The sequence below is a fragment of the Zosterops lateralis genome (assembly GCF_965231275.1).
Source record: "Zosterops lateralis genome assembly, chromosome: 18".
Taxonomy (NCBI): domain Eukaryota; kingdom Metazoa; phylum Chordata; class Aves; order Passeriformes; family Zosteropidae; genus Zosterops; species Zosterops lateralis.
This window is the reverse complement of record NC_139778.1, coordinates 4,413,835-4,432,573: the sequence shown is the minus strand read 5'-3', so window position 1 is coordinate 4,432,573 and position 18,739 is coordinate 4,413,835. Positions and strand designations below refer to the sequence as shown.

The following is an 18,739-nucleotide window of genomic DNA, read 5'->3' as shown; positions in this document are numbered from 1 at the left end:
TTTCAAACCCTGAAACTCTTCATTACATGATTTATTGACTCCAGGCAAAACCGGAAATAAATACTGGCTGAAAAGTAAATTCAAGATAGCTTTGCTTCAGCGTAAGGATATTAATTACACTGATAATATCAAACTTCCCTGGGTAGTGGCTATCAGTTCCCTACAGTGATGAATACTGTGTTGTTCCAATTCTCTGAAATGCACAGTCAGCTTGGCCTCTGTAATTTCAGTTTATCTCCATTAGGGAAAACAGGAGACAGAAAGCCAGAATGAAATTAAAACAAACCCCAATAAAGTGTTCTAAAGACAGTTAATGCTTTCTTATTGCTACCTGCAGGAGCAGTACCCCTCTGTGCCACAAAGACAAGAGGAAAGAGGAGGTGATCCAAACAACAGCGCCTGGAAGAGCAAATGCTCAGGAAGCATTCCATCAGGAAGCATTCCATCAGGAAGCAGCACACATGGCTCACTGTTGAAAATCTGCTGGCTCAGATACACACTCTTCATGTGCTTGCTAATTCTCTGACACACAGAGAGACTTAAAAACTCTTTTAAAAGGACACTTAAGAAGTATATAGTTTTAATGATATGACTTGCTCCCATAAATGTTTTAATTAGAGAACTTTCAAGACTAAAGGAATTGGGAGGAAAATGATCTTTGAAACCAAAAAGAAGCAAATTTCTGCCTGACATTTCTGGTTATGCATACTAGAAGCTAGGACAGTAATTTGTCAGTTATGCAGTACTTCAATTTTGGTCTTTTCTGGCGAGGGAAAAAAAAAAAAAACAACCACAAAAAACCCCAAGAAGCTCCGAATCCTGAGTGCTGCCTTCACTGCATCAAGCAAGAGTTCATCTTATAATCACATTGTACTTTTCCATTTTTTCTTACTCTTCTGTTACCTTAAGACAAAGCTGTGTAAGTAAAGCCAACAAAAAAGATATTGTCTGTGATGCCACCCGAGTCAGCCAGTGCTGCAACCCAAACACTGTGTGAAGCAAAACAAAAACCCCAGGAATTCTATCATTGCCCTGTTATATTCCTAAATCCTACTGCAGTCACTGTTTCATGTTAAGCCTTTTAACTTATCAAACTCCACAAATAGTCTTTTCAGGCTAATTCCCACTTGGAAGCACAGGCACATCCTCTGCAAGGCTGAGCTTAGTATAGAAGGTGGAAACACCTCTAAGGTGTCTTCACCTGTCAGCCTTGTCGTGGGAGTTTATGTGATACTGCACCAGGATTTCCTAACATAAAGAAACTGTTTATGTCAAACTAAGTGGGATATTTTTTTAAGCTACTCAAAGGATCGTGTCTTGACTTGCCCCAAGTGCACCACACCTGCCCGCTGCCAGGCAGAGCAGAGGACAGCTTTGCACCCTCCAATCCCTGTGGAACACCCTTCTTGGCTCTTTTGCACCCTCCAGTCCCTGTGGAACACATTTCCTGGCTCCTTTGCACCGTCCAATCCCTGTGGAACACCTTTCCTGGCTCCTTTGCACCCTCCAATCCCTGTGGAACACCTTTCCTGGCTCCTTGAGGGATATGGAGCCTGCATGCATGATAGCAGTTAAGTGCACAATAAACACAAACACACTTCAAAAAGTGAGCTGCAATTTTATCAGTCAACTAATAATTCTCCCTTTCCTCATTATCCCTTCCTCCCTCCCCCAAGGACTCACCTAACTGACTTCAGGGAAAGTTAGAAGGACTCAAAGTAGGTCAGTGGGCACTCCCCAGCACATGTGGATCTCAATCCCTTCCTGACAAGGTGGCAAGAACAGGAAGCAGAGTCAGGCCAGGTGAGAGACATCAGAACACAGAAATAAGCACAAACACCAGTTGCCCTCAATTTACAAGCACCAGGTGTACCAGATAATAAACCTGAATTCCCTTGACCACCTGTAGCAGGCACTTCCAGTCTCCACTAGCCACAAGCAGCAAGAAGCTGATCCTCCTGCTATCCCCTGGGAAACTGCTACCATCAATTCCAGTTTGCCACCCTGAAGCTGTGGAGGAGAAAAATAAACTCTCAAACCTCTTGCCTATATGGTACAAAACCAAAATTTCCTTCCTGAGCCCTAAAAAGGGTGAATTGGTAACAGGACAGCAAACTCTCCTCCCTGTTTGTACTTCAGGAAAGGGAAAAGCACAATAACCACCACAAGCAAAGTGGGTTTGAACAATCCAAGCAAGCTAAGAAAAGGAGATGAGACCAGTCAGACTTGGGTCTCTTGAGCACTGCTGCTGCAAACAGCCCCTCCTGCACCTCTCCTGTCATGTCAGTGCCCTCCTGGGAGGGCCACACAGGGAGCTGGGTGATGAAAACACATCTAGACTCAGGGTTTTTTTAATTTTTGAGACCAGAGCAGTTCTCCTGTTCACTTTATCCCAGGGAGCTGTGTTACAATACTGCAGGAGCCACACAGGGGAAGGAGCAAGCACAAGGGTCTGCTCCAGCCACATTGCAGGTGGCTCTGATTTAATTCCTCCTGTTTACCTAGGAGAAGGAGAAATGCTGTGACCATTCCCATTTCCACTGCTTTTGCCGTCCCTCTAACTCTGCTCACACAGAGCTCTCACACATCCTCTTGGCCACCCACCCTCCTACACTGTTCAGCGAGTTATTCCAATCCAAAAATTTGAAGTAAAATGGTGAAACTGTAAGAAAAACACATGTGGAAAAGAGCAATGAGAAAAATGGTTAGAACAGGGGAAAGGAAAGGAAAGGAAAGGAAAGGAAAGGAAAGGAAAGGAAAGGAAAGGAAAGGAAAGGAAAGGAAAGGAAAGGAAAGGAAAGGAAATCTGTGATATCCTGCAGGAGGTCACTTTACCCAAGTGCCTTCAGCACCCAGCTCTCCTCTGCAGGTACATAACAGCAGAAAGTCATTCTCCATATTTCATCACAGTACAGGACATAGCTCAAAGCAATGCTTCAGATTTCCCCAGTTCTGCAGGACAATCCTGCCCTGGAGCAAGCTCCATCACCCATCCTGAGCCACACCTGCCTGTTCCCCCCCTCCCAAAGGCAGGCAGCACCCTGGGGAAGCCAAGGCTGCCCGCCCTCATGCCCTGCACCCACAGTCTGTGCCTGTGCTCTGCTGCATGGAGACACAGCCCAACAGATCCCAGCTCCCAAGGGATCCCAACAGATCCCAGCTCCTGACCCCCCACAGCAGCCACAGGAACCTGCACCCTGCACAGCTCCACATAGTTCAGATAGCCAGCAACCATTTAATCACTCTAATTGTATTCCAGAGTGCAAGTATGTTTTCCTTTTTATTTTTTGTTTAGGTTTTAAACAAAACAGTTCAGCTCCTTACTGTGCACCTGCCACTTCACAGACAGCAACTTCCACACCCAAGGGGGCAGGAATCAAATTACCCACATTTCCAAGTCATTAAATTCTGTTTCACTTTCCTCATAGGTAAGCTTAAAAAGTCAGGCTGCATGTAGAGACTGGGAGAGAAAGAAAGCTCTGTCAAGTAGTGTTTTTATAATGATATGCTTGAACAGCAACTTCAGTGTCTGCAGCTCAAGAAAGAGCAACACTGTCCTGCAAAAGAAGTGAAGTTTCATCTACATTGCCAAGAATTTTCTTTTTGTGGTCTTGTAGTTTGAATAGATGAGGCAAGGTTTTAGAAACCAGTTTAACTAGACTTTAACAAACCATTAAGCAGATGTGAGCAAGTGTATCTTGTTGAAATATGCATTGGGGAAAAAAACTGGCACAGAAAAAAACAAGCAAGTGCTATTAGAAATACTCTCGGGCATGTATTTCTAATCAGTGTTCTCTAACTTTTTTCTTTCTTTTTGTTTCATCTTAAAAGAGTGGAGGGTCAGGAAGGAGAAGGGCTCATCTATGATCTATAGCAACCTAAGTTTGCAACTTGAATATTCTGACAATTTCATCACTGAAAAAAACATTATAAAAAGACAGCGAAGAATCAGCTGACAGTGAATATGGAGAAAAGGATTTATTTTAAACCACTCTCAGAAATTTTACTAAAAAACACTCTGACTTCACGTAGTTTAAAGTGATTTTTCACTGGTCCAAAGTGAAATATTTATGTTCCTTGACTACAGAAAACACAACGTCTTTCACTTAACATAATGATACAAGAAAAGGAAAAAAGAATCCCCCACAAGTCACTCTCTGCTTTAATGTGTAACTGTTGGTAAGGGGATGTAGGGCAGGATGCAGTTTATGTATTTTGGAACCTAAGTGGGTCCCATGTGCTTCCAGCAGCTGAGCACACAGTGCAGGATAAACCTCATGCACTTCCCAGCACTGAGCAAAGCCAGCAGTTCAGGACTGCAATCACTCAGCACAGTTTTGGAAGGTGTTTACTATTTTTCTCTAATAATGTGTATTCTTACCCAGGCAGATGTTTTTGCTGTGTAATTCAGCTCACAATGGATATTATGCACTTTGCTTCAAGATGCTGAGTGCTGCATTTTTTAAGGGTAGCAACAATTTGCTTGTGGCTAGAAGTATGACTCTTCTTTAAGTAAAACAGTGACACACCTAAGGCTAGATTTAAAAAAAAGCCGTGTGTAATTATGGGCTTGCTGACACAATAGGTGAAACTGTGTGTCATACTTTATTTGAAGTGTTTTTTTCACCATTTCTCTTTGGAGTGGCAATTCTACCTTCGAGAGCTGATTTAGAAAAGGAACGGCCACTATAACAACAAGGATTTTTATGTAAAGCCTTGTAGAGCATTAATACTTGCTAAAATACCTTGCAGCTTTGTTGGAAAACTAAGATATTATAAACCACAACACCTTACAGCTGTTCATTAGCAATTTTCAGCTTCCAAGCCATGTTTCTCTCCATCCCACCAATTTATTCCCAACAACTGAAGTTGTCATAGGTGGCACAGCCACAGCAGTCATTGGTTTTACTACCACAGGCAGAGGGATCCCAAATATTGTCATTTGACACTTTCCTGAAAAGAAAATATTTTGTTTCCAGAAGAGGCTGGAAGTGGAAGGACATAAGTTTCTTCCAAAACACAACTTGCTGGTATAAATATCTGTTCCAGAGGTCCTACCTACAGCTTTGTGACCATAAAACTAAATACCACAAACCCTGAAAAATCACAAGGGGAAACCTGCACCAAGCCTATGGAGACCAACATTGCAGTATGGCAGGGGGAAAGGAATAAATGAAATATGAAATGCATTGCTCAAAGCATCATGAGCAGAACAAAAGTTCTGATAAACAGATCAGAATTCTGATAAAGGGAAGGTTTGAACACTCACAATTGGGCTTTTTTAGTTTCTACAAGCAACAAGCTTGCCCGACCTTAAAAGAAACCTTTAAAGCTTTTCAACTCAGAGGATGGAAGCAGAGGTTTTATTTTCATCAAGCTGCTGACCAAATCTAGAAAAATTACCAGGTTTGAACCAGACCTCAGGACAAGTCTGGCCATACCAAGACTAAAGATTTGCTGGCAGTGAGAATATAAATGTAACTCTGCAGAGCCACTTGTTACCACCCTGGTAAGGGGTGACAGCCTGCCTTCACTGCTACCATTAGTGCTGGTTAGATTAAAAACAACAGTACAAGATTGTACACATGGGATTATTTCACTGTGCAAATACATCAGGCACCCTCAGTTAAGAATTTCATACTGCATATAATTTACCATGAACTCAGCTAGAAGTGAATTAAGTATGAGCCTTCAAAATAAAATATCACGTGAATAACTTACTGTGGTGAATGTCACTGTTGGTAGCATGTCAAAGTGAAGCAGGGCTATCCTGGAGATTAACATTCTCTTTCCAAAAGTTACCCCAAAACGTTAATTATCCCAAAACAAAAAATTAAGAAAAAAAATCCCACTGATCAGATAGTACATGAAATTATCTAAAATCCTACATTCCCTTTCCAAAGGTTCCTTTTCCACCTTCTGTCTCTTCTAAACAAGGATGACACCATTGTGTGATGATCCAGTGACAGTCACTTCTGCAGGACATGGCACTCTCCAGGTGACATCAATTTGGATGGCATCACATCCTAGCACAGCCTGGAGTTACCAGACTCCTCTCCTTTACAATCTATGCCAGTGTAGATCAAACATCATCAAACACCATGAAACACTTTAGGAGAGAAACAAGGCTAAAATGTCTCAGCATTTCTTGTCTGCTTGCTATGGAAAAAATGGAAGAAAATGGTGCTTAGCCTTAAGAAGTTGGACAGCAGGTTCTTAGACAGGAAGGTTTTATCAAGGTCTCAAAAAACACCAGGAGCAGGACAGAGACCTGCTGGGTGACCCTGCATTGAAGGATCAGCACTGAAAAGTGAAGCTACAAGGATGAAAAACAGTAGAGACCAGTCAGGACAATGTGACCAGGAATAAAAATGGATCAATTTACAGATTGTCTGATGAAACTTTAAGAAGAGTTTTTAAAAAGAAAGAAACAGTCATATATTCTCTGGGAACCTGCTGAGCTCAGTTGGTAGCCCAGTGTTGGCAAAGTAGGCTTTTGGGGTGAGATTGAAATAGTTCTGTCAGCAATCTAGAAGCAAGGAAGTCCCTAAAACTTAAAGCAGATATCCAGAACCACACATCACTGTAGAGTCCAAACTACTTTCTATTGTTATGAAAAAGAAAATACTAAATGACCACTGATCAAAACCCTTCTGATGGAGACAAAGCTGCCTGAGTTGCTGCTGTCAGTGGCTGCACTAAAAATGTGCCAAGAAATTGTTACAAGCCACCTTTGTGTTTGCAGTGCAAGTGACACGTTAAGAAACCCTGAAATGTCAGCCAGTGTGTGGCCAACAAAAAGACCAAACAATAAAGAGAGAATCCCACTGCCAAGGAGGAGGGAGAACACAGGACAAAAGAAAAAAGGTAAAACCAGTTTCTATTTGCAAAAATATCAACAGTATGAAGTGAAAAGTTGCAGCAACTTCTAGTCCCCCATTGAAAGTACCACAGATTTGAAAACCTCCTAAAGTTTTTACTTCTGAAAGTCTTTTGAATCAGAAACCACGGATTGAAAAAGAACTACACCAGGCTCTTCATTCAGTGCTGAGTGAGATCCTGGACTCTGCTCTCCTCTATAAAATCACAAGGTATCAAAAGAGGAAAAATTCTCTCACATATCTGTTGACTTTAACTCAAACATCTTCTTAGTAATAATAAAGCCCCCACTAGTTAAACGTGCTGTGTTACGAAGAATTCAGTATTGCCATGGAAGGTTCTTACCCCTTTCAGAAACTGGAAGTGGTTTTGTTTTTTATTCAAAATAATCTGTGAATTGGAACACTTCAGAAGGAAAATTATAATTTGTACAGAAGTAGAGCTGAGGTGTACTTTATTATTTTAGACTTAACCTGCTCAATTTGCAAGGTGTAAGCTGGTCAATAAAAATATGCCTCATTCTATGCACAACACCCATCTGACAAAATCCCAGGAATCTTGGATTGTTAGGAACAAGACACATCTGAAAAAGTAAGAAACAACCTCTTCCTTAAGTTTTCTCCAAATATTTCCAGCCCTTTATGACTCCTAAAGCAACTCCTCCATTTTAGAATGGTTTGCTATTTCTACCTCTATTGAACTAAGGTTCTGAATCTCTCTCTTAAACTTCTCTTCTTAAAAATCCCTGAGTTGATGTCACTGAACTCCCCACAGAGAAGGTGAATCAAGCAGACAAAAGATGACACCCTGCCAAAGCCTCCACTGATTTCTATTATCCATCTTACAGTGAGTTTCTTTGGATTTTCCTTTGAAAAACAGGTGAACAGAGGGAAGTGAAGTCATCATACAATAAGGAAATACTTAAGATATTTTAGTTTATGTTGATGCATATTTGCAGATTCTCAGCTGCCTAGGGATGTAGTTCTGAGCCTCATATTAATTGTCACTCAGCTCTCTTCACAGAGCAGGGACACAAAACAAACCCTTTTTCTGCTCAGAACCAAGGACGACTTTCAGGCCCAAAAGCACAAACAAGGGTGGCTGAAGGGAGGAACAAGAAGGATGGGACCTCACAACCTGAAGCTATAACTGGACAATTAAACCCCAATATGCAAATGGACCAAAACTTATAAAATGTGAGATCTCATGACCGGGCAGCCATTTTTTGTGACTATTCTTGATCCACCCTGGGTGCAGCCTTGGTCAGGTTCTTGTCCTGCCCAGGGTGAATCCTGGAGGCCTTTCAATAAATACCTACTTTATTCTCTTTTAGCTCTGTCCAATCTCTGTTCCAGGCGATCCTTCCGACGCATCAATGTCACCGCCATCGCACTCAGACACAATTCATTACTTTTAACCCTATTCAGCACATACATTAGCAAACACCCTAAGTTTTAACAGATTAAAAAAACAACCTGTATGAGTTTCCTGTTGGCAGAGCTCACCTGGAGATGTGGTTGATGAAGGGGATGAGCTCGGCGGGCTCGTAGGCGCGGGCGAAGGCCCAGCACACGTAACACGCCGCGTCCCTGACGTTGGAGCCCACGCTGCACGCCCCTCTCTTCTCATCGTATGTCAGTGCCTTCAGCATCACAGGAACCACTGGGGCAGAAAAAAATACACACAAAGCAACAGTTAGCACCTTCAAGACCATCTCCTTCCACACTTTCCACTATTCCAAGCCCCATCCAGCCTGGCCTTGGACACTTCCAGGGATCCAGGGGTGGCCACAGCTTCTCTGGGCACCCCACTCTCACAGGGAAGAATTTCTTCCTGATATCTGACCTAAACCTACTCTCTTTTAGTTTAAATCCATTCCCCCTTGTCCAGTCACTACATGCAGGAGTCAATAACATTTTTCTATAGATAAAAGAGCTTCCAAAACCTGTAATGATAATTTTTTTACACCCTAGAAACACATTGCCACAGTTCAAGAAATATGAATGCAGGGCTCCCCAGAGGGCCTTCATTTGGTGTCTGCACATCCAGATAGCAAATCTGAATACATCTCTCTCTAGATGGCACAACTGTATTAAATGAGTAATGTCTGCAGAAACAATAGCCTCAGAAAAAAAAGAAACTATTTCTTCCTTTGTTTTCTTTCTTGTATCAAATTCATCAAATGCATCTTTTTTCCTTAGAAAATACTTGTCACAAGATGATCCCATTAACAAGAAATGGGATCACTGAGCTGTATTTCATTAGCAATCTGTGCCTGGATATCCTTGAGTGGATATAATCACAAAATAATTAAAACTTCCATGTGCTGTTCATCACTGTGTATTGCTGCTTTAAACAAAAAGATAGATACCATGACTGGAGAAGTGAAGTGTTAAAAGGCTGTTTAAATTCATTTTAAGCTGCTAAAGAAAACCAAGCAGTAGATATAGGGATGGGTGAGATTTGGCTAACAGGAGCATAAATACTACAAGGGAGAAAGTACAATTCCCATTCTGGAACAACCATACAGCAGAGATGGATGGATTGCTGGACATTTCCCAGTTCCTAAGAAACTGCAATGAAAGTATTTAAAAATGCTGTCTAGCTTGTTTTGAAAATTGCTGCATCAACTGATGAGAAAAATGGAATTTGCTGGTTCTACAGGAACACTCAAGCAGGCGCCACAGGCAATTTTGCAAAGCTGCAGCACGTTTCCCTCAGTGCAAGTGACCACTCCAGCTCCTCCTGACAGCTGTGAGCACATTCCCACCTCTGTGCAGGGAAGGAAAAGGGGCAAGGAGGCCCCTCCAGCTGCTCCTCACATTTGGATTGTCTCTGTGAAAGAAAAAAATGTATTTTTGCAGTTCAATGTCCCAAATTCTGGACACAGCACCAAACAGTTTGTCAGGGTCAGGGGCAGTGGTGATGCTCCAGGGTCTGTTGACCAGGACAACTTGAGCTCTCACACCTCTCTGAGCCCTTTTCCTACATCTGGGACTCACAGCACTGCTGGGTGTGACTGCAAAGTCTGGAGACACAGAAAAGGAAAGAATCAACAGTGGGCACTGAGGAGGTGGGACTAACAGGGGAAACAAGGTGAAGTGTGCAGCACTAGTAATTAGAACTACAAAAACAACAAAGGAAATACTGATCTAGGGGGCATCTGGTAAAGTTTTGTGCAATCACTGGTTGAATATTTATTGGTGAACTGTAATGGGAAATGCTGAATAAAAACTGCTCCTGACACAAGTGTGTGTGTGTTTTCAAAAAAGCAAGTCCAGCATTACATTTCTTGTTGGTTTTTAAGAGTAATAAAATCCCAAAGGAAACACTACCCAAAATTCCAGGTTTAACTTCATTTCTTGCTCTGGAGTTCCTCAAACACCATGTCAAATCTTAACCTAAAATCACTTTACCCAAAAAATCACAGATTTAAAAATCCAAAAATCTTATGAAAGAAGACTTCCAGAAGAAACTTATTTTAGTTTGGTAGGGTGGAGACCAAATTCTTTGATTTTTGAAATTCTGAACATGCCTTTTTTATTGAAAAGTAGGAGGCTGGAAGATGCAGCAAGGAGAAGATCTGAACTGATCCTTAACTTCACAGGTTTAACTTTCAAAGTTTAGCTGTCATTTTACAAGATCCCATTTCTTTCATGGACCTACCACTTTTATCAAAAAGCGTCCCACCAAAACCAGAGGATAAAGAGTGCCCACTCTCAAGGTGATTATTAAAACAAAATCCACCTGTGCAGGTCTGTGAATGCTCAAGAGAACACAGTCACCTTTCCCTGTAGCCTGAAGGTATCAATAAGCACCTGCTTCACCCCACCCTGCCATGCCCAAGAGCGTCACTGCAGTTGCAGCACAGCCCTGTGCTCAAGCCTTGGAAAATAAAGAAACAACTTCTGGCATTAAAAACAACAGGGTTGGCTTGTTGTTTGTTTGTTTGTTTTGTTTGTTTGTTTGTTTGTTTTTGTTGGGTTTTTTTTTCCCCTCATACTGGAGACAGGTTGCAGAGATATTCTGCTTTTTAAACACGGATTTTACACAGACATGCTCAGCGCAGGTGAGAGACAACACAAGTCTGGTGAAGGAGCTTCTGGCAGACATTGGATACTGAAGGGTTCAATGTATTTAAATGAAAGATCCTTTACATTATTCCTTTAGAAACATACTTTACACCAACCTCAACTATAACCTGTGCTGTCCAGAGCCCTTTGTCACTTTAACTCCACATAGTAAATTTATTTTTTTTAATTTAGTACAATGTTTATCATATAAAATGTACAAATACAGCAGTTAAAAAAATCCCAACAAAAACCTGTTCCGCAGCCCTAGGCCTTGTCTCCACAAGAAAACTGCAAAATGTCAAGTCAACCTTATTTAATTTAAAACAGATTTTCATTGGATCTGGTGTCAAATAAGAATTGTCTAAATTTAGTTTCAAACTAAAATATGTGACTTAAAACAGATTAAGCCAATGTTATCTTAGACAAGCATTATATTTTTATAGGGACAGTTTAGGCAGAGAAGCTGTTTAAATCCATAAAAAATATCTTCCAAAACCTTCTATTTTAGAATTATATAAGAAAAAGTACTACAAAGTAGACATTTGCTATTCCTGAAGGGTGCATTGTGCACAGTGTCACAGGAGGAGCAGCTACAAACACTACAATTAATGAATAATGAAGCTTTGTTATATATTCAACACAAAGAATAGCAATTTTGTTCTTCAAATTTTTCTTCAATGAAAACCAACTCAGCACAGAAGTGAAGGTTCAGCCTCTTTGTGAGCCTCAGGCTCAAAAAATCTGGCGGAGATATCTGCAGTGTGCTGTTTCCTAAAAACACAACTCTGGCTCCCTCATGTAGAGAAAATCAGGTTTGAGAAAATCACTCCTACACGACACCCTGGCCTCTCGAAAGAGGCAGCTCCTAATTGGAACCTCGTTAGGGCTCTTGTACTAATATTTATTGGATCAATGTTTGCAGATGCAAACACCAGAAAGTTCAGGTTTGGCCCATTACCAGAAATAAGTAAGTTGTTTAAAATTTTGCCAATCATCTCTGAATTGTTCTCATTTTCTAGACAAGTTGTTGACTCCAGAATCTGGTCTTAAAGGGCTCTTTAATGGAGAGGATGAAGCCTCCAGTGGGGATCAGGAAATGTGGGTGCTGTTTTGTCTGTGGAAAGTTCTCCGTGTTCCTGCGAGATGCTCCGACATCACACCCCCAAGGGCAAGTGCCTGAAAGCCGCCCACAGGTGACCTCTCCTGTGCCATTCCTGCCCTCAGGGCTGACCTCATTAGGAGTCTGCCAGGGAAGGAGGAAGAGCAGCACAGCTCCTGCAGGCCCAGAAGGGATGTGAGGAGTAGTAAGAAGTCTCTGAAGCTGCTGTAAGCTCCTGGTGGCCCCCAGCGCTGAGCCCACCCAGGGCTGGGCAGAGGCAGCTCCATAGACCCAGAGCAGCACTGGGTGCCCCGTGACTGTGAAGGGCTGTGTCTGCCTGGCTGCAACCTCCCTTCAGTCTCTCCCTACGTAATGAATTAAAGGAGTCTTTAATTATGTGCTCACGTGGTGGTTTTTCCATGGAGCTATCTCAGCCAGCCCACAGGACAGACCTGCTCCAGCGATGAATCACAGCAGGGCACCAGAGGAGGTTGTTGTCTGCCTGGCTGCTGAGGGTGGAAAACATGGAATGCAAAGGCTGCCTGTCAGACTGACAGAAGGGGGTGGTGGTTAAGCTGGATGTTGCCCCACAGACTGTTTGAGATCAGTCATGGCTCTTAAATGCAATGTTTAGGAGATGGACAGTGGCTCTGGTTGCCAGGTCCCTCTGCCATGGGCAAAGGCAGCCCTGCACCAGTGTCCCGGCACTGACAGGAGTGTGGGCTCTGGAGGGTGGCCAGGGGCCAAGCAGGAAGCAGACGAATCTGGATTCCAGCCACTCCATCCCAACATCCTTACATCACACAACCCTAAAAGCTCCAAGCCCCCTGCCTGGCTCGCACTCAGAGCAGCATCTGACCCAGGACAGCTCTGAAACACAAGAGCACTGCGTTTTGGGAACTCTTCCACCCACTCACACCCAAGGCCAGACCAGAGACCTTCACACAGGTGTACAGCTGAGAGAGCTCTGCCTCTGTCTGAATCAACAGCAAACTGCAGTTAAAGACATGAAGGAACAGGCTTGTGGAGAAATCCTACTAAGCAAATGAATTACTTACTCTAAAGGAGTATAAAAATTCTGTAAACTCATAATACTGCATGTCAGAAAAGAAATATCACCCAAGAAAGCCCAGCCTTAAGGCTAAAGTTGTGCAATATTGAGATAAACCCCATGGTGAAAAAGCCAGAAGCAATTCATTGTCATTTATTCCCTGCTCAGTGTTTACCCCATCTCCCAGTGGTGCTGGGGGAGGGACCTTTCCTGCTGCAGCTCCAGACACAGCATTTCTTCCTGCTCATACCTGCTGGCTAGTGAAAAAAAAAAAAAATCTGCACTATTTATAATGCTTCCTTGCTAATTTGAAAACTATTACGGTGACACAGGCATTATAACTTTTTTTAAAAGGCTTTTTTCAAGACTGTGCATCACTTTTAAAGTTCACCTGCATGTTAGAGAGAAGGAATTCCTCCAGAACCAGCCTTTCAGGTTTGGGTGTTCTCGATTCTCTAAAGAGTCCACCTAAGACAGGTAGACTTTTTTTTTTTTTTTTTTTCTCTCTTCACTCCTTCCTGTATCTCTGATGAAAAGCACCTGGAATTTTGCCAAAAGCCTCACAATTAACCACTAGTACAGAACAGACCAACACAGTGCAGAAGCCTGACTTCTTGATGCATCATCCCTCTCCTCCAGCCCCTGGCTGCTGCAAACCCGTAACAAACAACTTACTCTGGAATATGAAAACACAGAAGGTAAACCTTAAAAACAGAGAATGTAAACAAGTTTAGGAAGCTACATAATGCATTTCCATAAGACTATTCAAATCCTGGTCTCAGTTAAACCTTCTAAAATGCACTGGAAAGCAGGACTGGAATCACTTCTGTTTGGGTTTGTTTTTTTCTTCCATGAATGGCACAGTGATATTGGACAAGCAAAAATGCTCCTTTTGTCTACTGTGTGTAGAGTTTTTCTACACAAAGGAGACTTTGGGTTTTTTTTTTTAAAGTATATATTTATCTAGTTATATATAATTATCAGTAAGCACCATCCCCTCTACTCTCAGATAAAAAGACAAAATACACAGGAATCCAATTTTTTCTCCTTGACAGCACATGATCAAGCCTTCTCTGTACCAGGAACAGACAATTGGGTACTGCCTCAGAGCACATATCCATTCTAACCAAATTAACAAGAAAAAATTAACCATAGAAAATCAGCAAGATATTTGCACCGGAAGCTGAGGGAATTTTAAAATCACAGACACTGCAGTCACATGTACACAGATAGGCCTTCAAAGCTGTAGCAATTGCTATTGAGACTGGCTGAGTCCATTTGAAATCCTCTGACAGCACCAGAGACTTCATTTCATACAAACTTTTCACCAAAAATACACTTGATAATGGGATATCTTTAAAACAGAGAGCAAACATCAACTGAGAGTACCAGTGTTTCCTGTTTAAACCATGAGCTTACCATTCAACAGAAATAGTTTACAAATATGTCCCTAAGTCAGGATCTTTTTGGACACTGGTAGAGTTGTGTGTGACCTCTCTGAAAATGTAAAAAGCATCATGATTTTGTCATGGAATCCCATGATATCATAAACTGCCAGGTCCCCTCTTAAATGAGCCCCAGGTCCCTCACAAGCAGGGACAATAACACTAACCTTCGACAGTCCCTATTTCCTTCTTGCAGTTTTTTGATGCTCCTTTTATTCTGAAGGTAACTTATGAACAGAAGTAGTTAAGACTGCTTCTGAACATTTTTCATTCTTTATTACTACTTTTCATTATTCTGACATTTAAAATAATCAAATTCCAGATACAGATCAATTGTACTGATCCACCAGTACCAGACTTCTGAATCTTCCATTATCCCTGGATCCACTCAGCATTATTCCCTTCTGTTCAAATGCTGCTTTCCTTGTTGCCATAGTTTAAAAAGGAGCAAAGGATTGTTGTACTATTACAGTCTATCCCCCATGAATGGGTAAGAGTATTAGAGAAAGTGGGAAGATTAAAAGTAACATCTTGCTGGCTGGAATCCTCCCAAAATAAGCACAAATTCACTGAAAGTGTAACCACAGGGCTCTTCCAATCTGCTCTCCCTGGCTTCCTTTTCTTACTCTTCAGTGATGCAAATGTTTTCAACCTTAATGTGATTTTATAGCAGAAAGAGGATCACATAATGCACAGTGAGCATGATTTCCTGGTAAAACACTACTATGGATTATATTTGAGAGATTGCCCCTGGTTTTCAGCACAGACAGCTGGGGCTACCCAGTGCTCACCAAGTCCTTGAGAGTGACACCAGAACATTCTTCAGCTCACCACCAAGACGTTAAGAACGCCCAGGAAGGTTCATGTTCCTCTACATGACACACCTTATTAGCTAGAAAGTTTATACTGTGCTGTCATCAAGAGAAATTTTAATAACATCCTTTCACAAGCAAACCAGAAATTCAAGTAAACTAGGATTCTCTTGTTTGTTTAGTATTTATCCCCACCCAATTAAATAAAAAAAAAATCCTATAAATAATAGTCTGAAGCCTACAAAACCACAAATACAGCACAAAACAAAAGCTGTGAAATCATACTGAAACCACACTGAAATGTCAGTTTTTGGTTCTAGCATATACTGTAGAGTAAGGAATATTTCATTTTGGGGTGCTGTAATTCCAGATGTAGAATCACACACAAATCCATCATCAGATCGTGAGTTCTCAGTTAACTTCAGCCAATTTTGCTAAAAAAGTTTCTCCCACATGCAAATTAAGCTGAATGATCCCTTCTAATAACAACTGAAATTTTACAGCTAAATAGTGACATGTAACTTTGAATGCAAAACCGTAACAGCCAAGCTGCAGCTCACAAACTGCAGCATCAGTATTTTTCAATGAAATAAAATAAACAAAACATCAGGTTGCATTTGCTGGTTATATTCCCCACTTTAAAAATTTATTGAAATTGTAAACAACATATATTAATCATAGAAATCCTTATAAAATTTGACATGTTTCAGAAAATAACTGAAAGCTAACAATATGTTGAGTCTGAGAGTATTTGTTCCATGCCTCCCTCCTCTCTGGTGAGAGCATCACAGCAGCCCCACACCAGGTCTGGCTCAAAGAAAAATGAGTTTAAATACCCTGGAACTGCACATGGCACAACTCAGGTCCTGCTGCTGGATTCTATCAGAAAAACTATCATGGAGGCAAGAAAACTGGCTCAGAATATCTGGTGTAAGTTTTGAAACTAAAGCAGAAAAAGGAAAAAGTATTTGGCACAAAAAATCACTTTTAAAAGAATACATTTGGAAAGAGAATTGTAACCAGAGCATCAAGTAGAAGCTGAAGGTGCATTTTGCATCCCTGTGAGAATGACTGACAGGGAAAAGAGTCACCATTAAAAACCCTGCCTTATAAACAGTTCATCCTTTGCCTACAGTCCCAATTCCTGCTGTTTCCCACTTCCCCCAAGATGTTTCACTGCCCAAGGGCAAGGATGGGAACCCAAAGAAAGATCATCCTAGCTCCAGACCAAACAGCACAAGCCACAAGAAATATCTAAAAATGGGATCTGCAGTTGCTATTAACTGCTGAGCTTTTATTCTTTTCCCATACAAGTAATTTGCTCCAGTAATCCTGAACAAGTGGCTCCCAAACAGCAGCACAGCAATCTGCCCAGACGTATCTCCGGAGTCAGGGACTGCATTGTTATGAAAAACAAAGGCAGATTTCAAAGGTGTTATTCAAAAAGCATTAAGACTAATAACTATTCATATGGGATAGAAAAAGATAATTATGAGAATACTGTAGGAGAATCACGTCATGTTTCGGGGCACAGTGTGAGTTACAGCAATTATGTTCACATCCATTTGCCCCCTTCTGGGAATGGTGTGGAACAACCCAGCCCAAACATGCTGATGCTGAGTTCAATAACTTCAGTTCAAGTGATCCCAGAAAGAAAAAAAAAAAAAAGAACTTTCTTAGCTCAAAGCCACATATCCAGACATAGCTGAGGTGACACTGGTGAACGCTGCAGTTCCTGTATGCAGGAAGCTGATATCCAGCTCCATATCCACCAGTATCCACATTAAACTGTGATCATGCTGCTCTCCTGGAATAACTAATGAGCTCACAGATTGGTAAGGCACTTCTGGAAAAACCTAGAAAAACTCCTGGTGATGGAAAACCAGTGGCCATCCCTGGGATGGAGTCCTGAGTGCAACCAGCAGGGCCAGTCCTGGCAGCACAGCAGAAGGGCAAGAACTGTCTGATTAATGTGGAGGTGAGAACTGACTGGAGCAACACCTGGCACACACTGAGACATCCAGGGAATGGAATTCTGAAGGGGAAAACAGAACTGAGATGAGAGGTGTATCCAGATCAAGGGACGTTTACCCCATTTGGATGCAGAGTTTCTGCAACTGACATTTTGTTTTCTGATTAATGCTAAAGCTGAGCCAAAAAAATCATATAAAAGCACACACAAGGAAGTCTGTAATATTTAGAGAATGACAGAAATATGTCACAGTAATTAATCCCATGAAATTCAGCTACAGCTAAACAACACTTACTTCATACTGAATTTTAAGAAGAACCTCAAATAAAGAAGTGTATTCTACACCAAAGAACATAACAAAAAGCTGCAGCCCCACAAAGATAAAAAAATAACCACATTAAAAAAAAAAAAAAAAAAAGGGCAACTTGGCAGAAACTCATCAATAAATCCAGTTTTTACTATGTCAGTCCTGGTGCTCTTAATTAATCTGACCTGTACTCAGGTAAATGAAAAAGATGCTACCAACAGCATACTGGGGTCACTGATGGGACACTCAGAATGTGACCGAGTGAGTTAAAAACAAGTGTAGAAACAACATCATTGCAATTGTGATTCAGTATTTCTACAAGTCTGCACAAACAGGAGTTCTCATGGTCCTGTTCTGGGGTCCACCAAAGAATCTTCTACCGCAGATCTGGAATTTTAATATCATCCAAACCCCAAGCAAAGGAGAATTTATATGAGCTGTTCTTTTTCTTCCAGTTCTACTTCGCTTGCAGCTGATTCCACTGACCTGACTAACAGCAGCTTCCAGGAAGAAGCTGAGTTTAAAACATTTTCCGTGGGTCAGTGCAGCAACTGGACATCACATCTCTCCAGAAATGCAAGGTCAGGCAATGGGAAGAAGGGGGGAAAATAAAATCCAAGTTCCAGTTCTGACTGCCTGTTATCCCAGTTCAGTCAGCTCTATTGAGGGAGTCCAATAGCTTCCTCTAGATGCCACAAATTGAAATTTTCTTCCAGAGAAGTTTCTGAGTAGAGACAGTATTTCAAAATTTCACTTTCAGAATACTGAAAGGTCTTTCTCCCCTTTTCCCTTAAAAACTTCTAATACACAAATTTTTATACAAAATATTTTACAACTAAATGGAAGAATTTATTTCATCTTAATCCAAAGGATTTACAAACAACTAGAGAGTAATGTGACAGTAATATTTTGTACACCTTTTGTACTGTTACGCTGCATTATAAAAACATAATACTAAAAAAATAATTACGGGAAAAAATAAAACATACCACAACAGTCACTTTTTTACCTTAAAATTAGTGATTGCTTATAATTTGAATTTTTTTTCCAAAAAGTTACACCAGCCCAGCAAGAGGAAGCATGGTGACCTGCATACCCACA

At 41.3% G+C, this 18,739-nt stretch overlaps 1 protein-coding gene across 2 annotated transcripts in view; it reads right to left on the bottom strand.

Annotated features, from left to right (window-relative positions):
* TBCD (tubulin folding cofactor D) overlaps window positions 1-18,739 on the bottom strand; it is a 116,931-nt gene that overhangs the window by 60,707 nt on the left and 37,485 nt on the right. For both annotated transcript variants that reach the window (XM_083874335.1, XM_083874334.1), the window contains exon 14: window positions 8,385-8,541. In XM_083874335.1, the coding sequence (XP_083730461.1) occupies window positions 8,385-8,541 (157 nt within the window). The remainder of the gene's footprint in view (window positions 1-8,384; window positions 8,542-18,739) is intronic.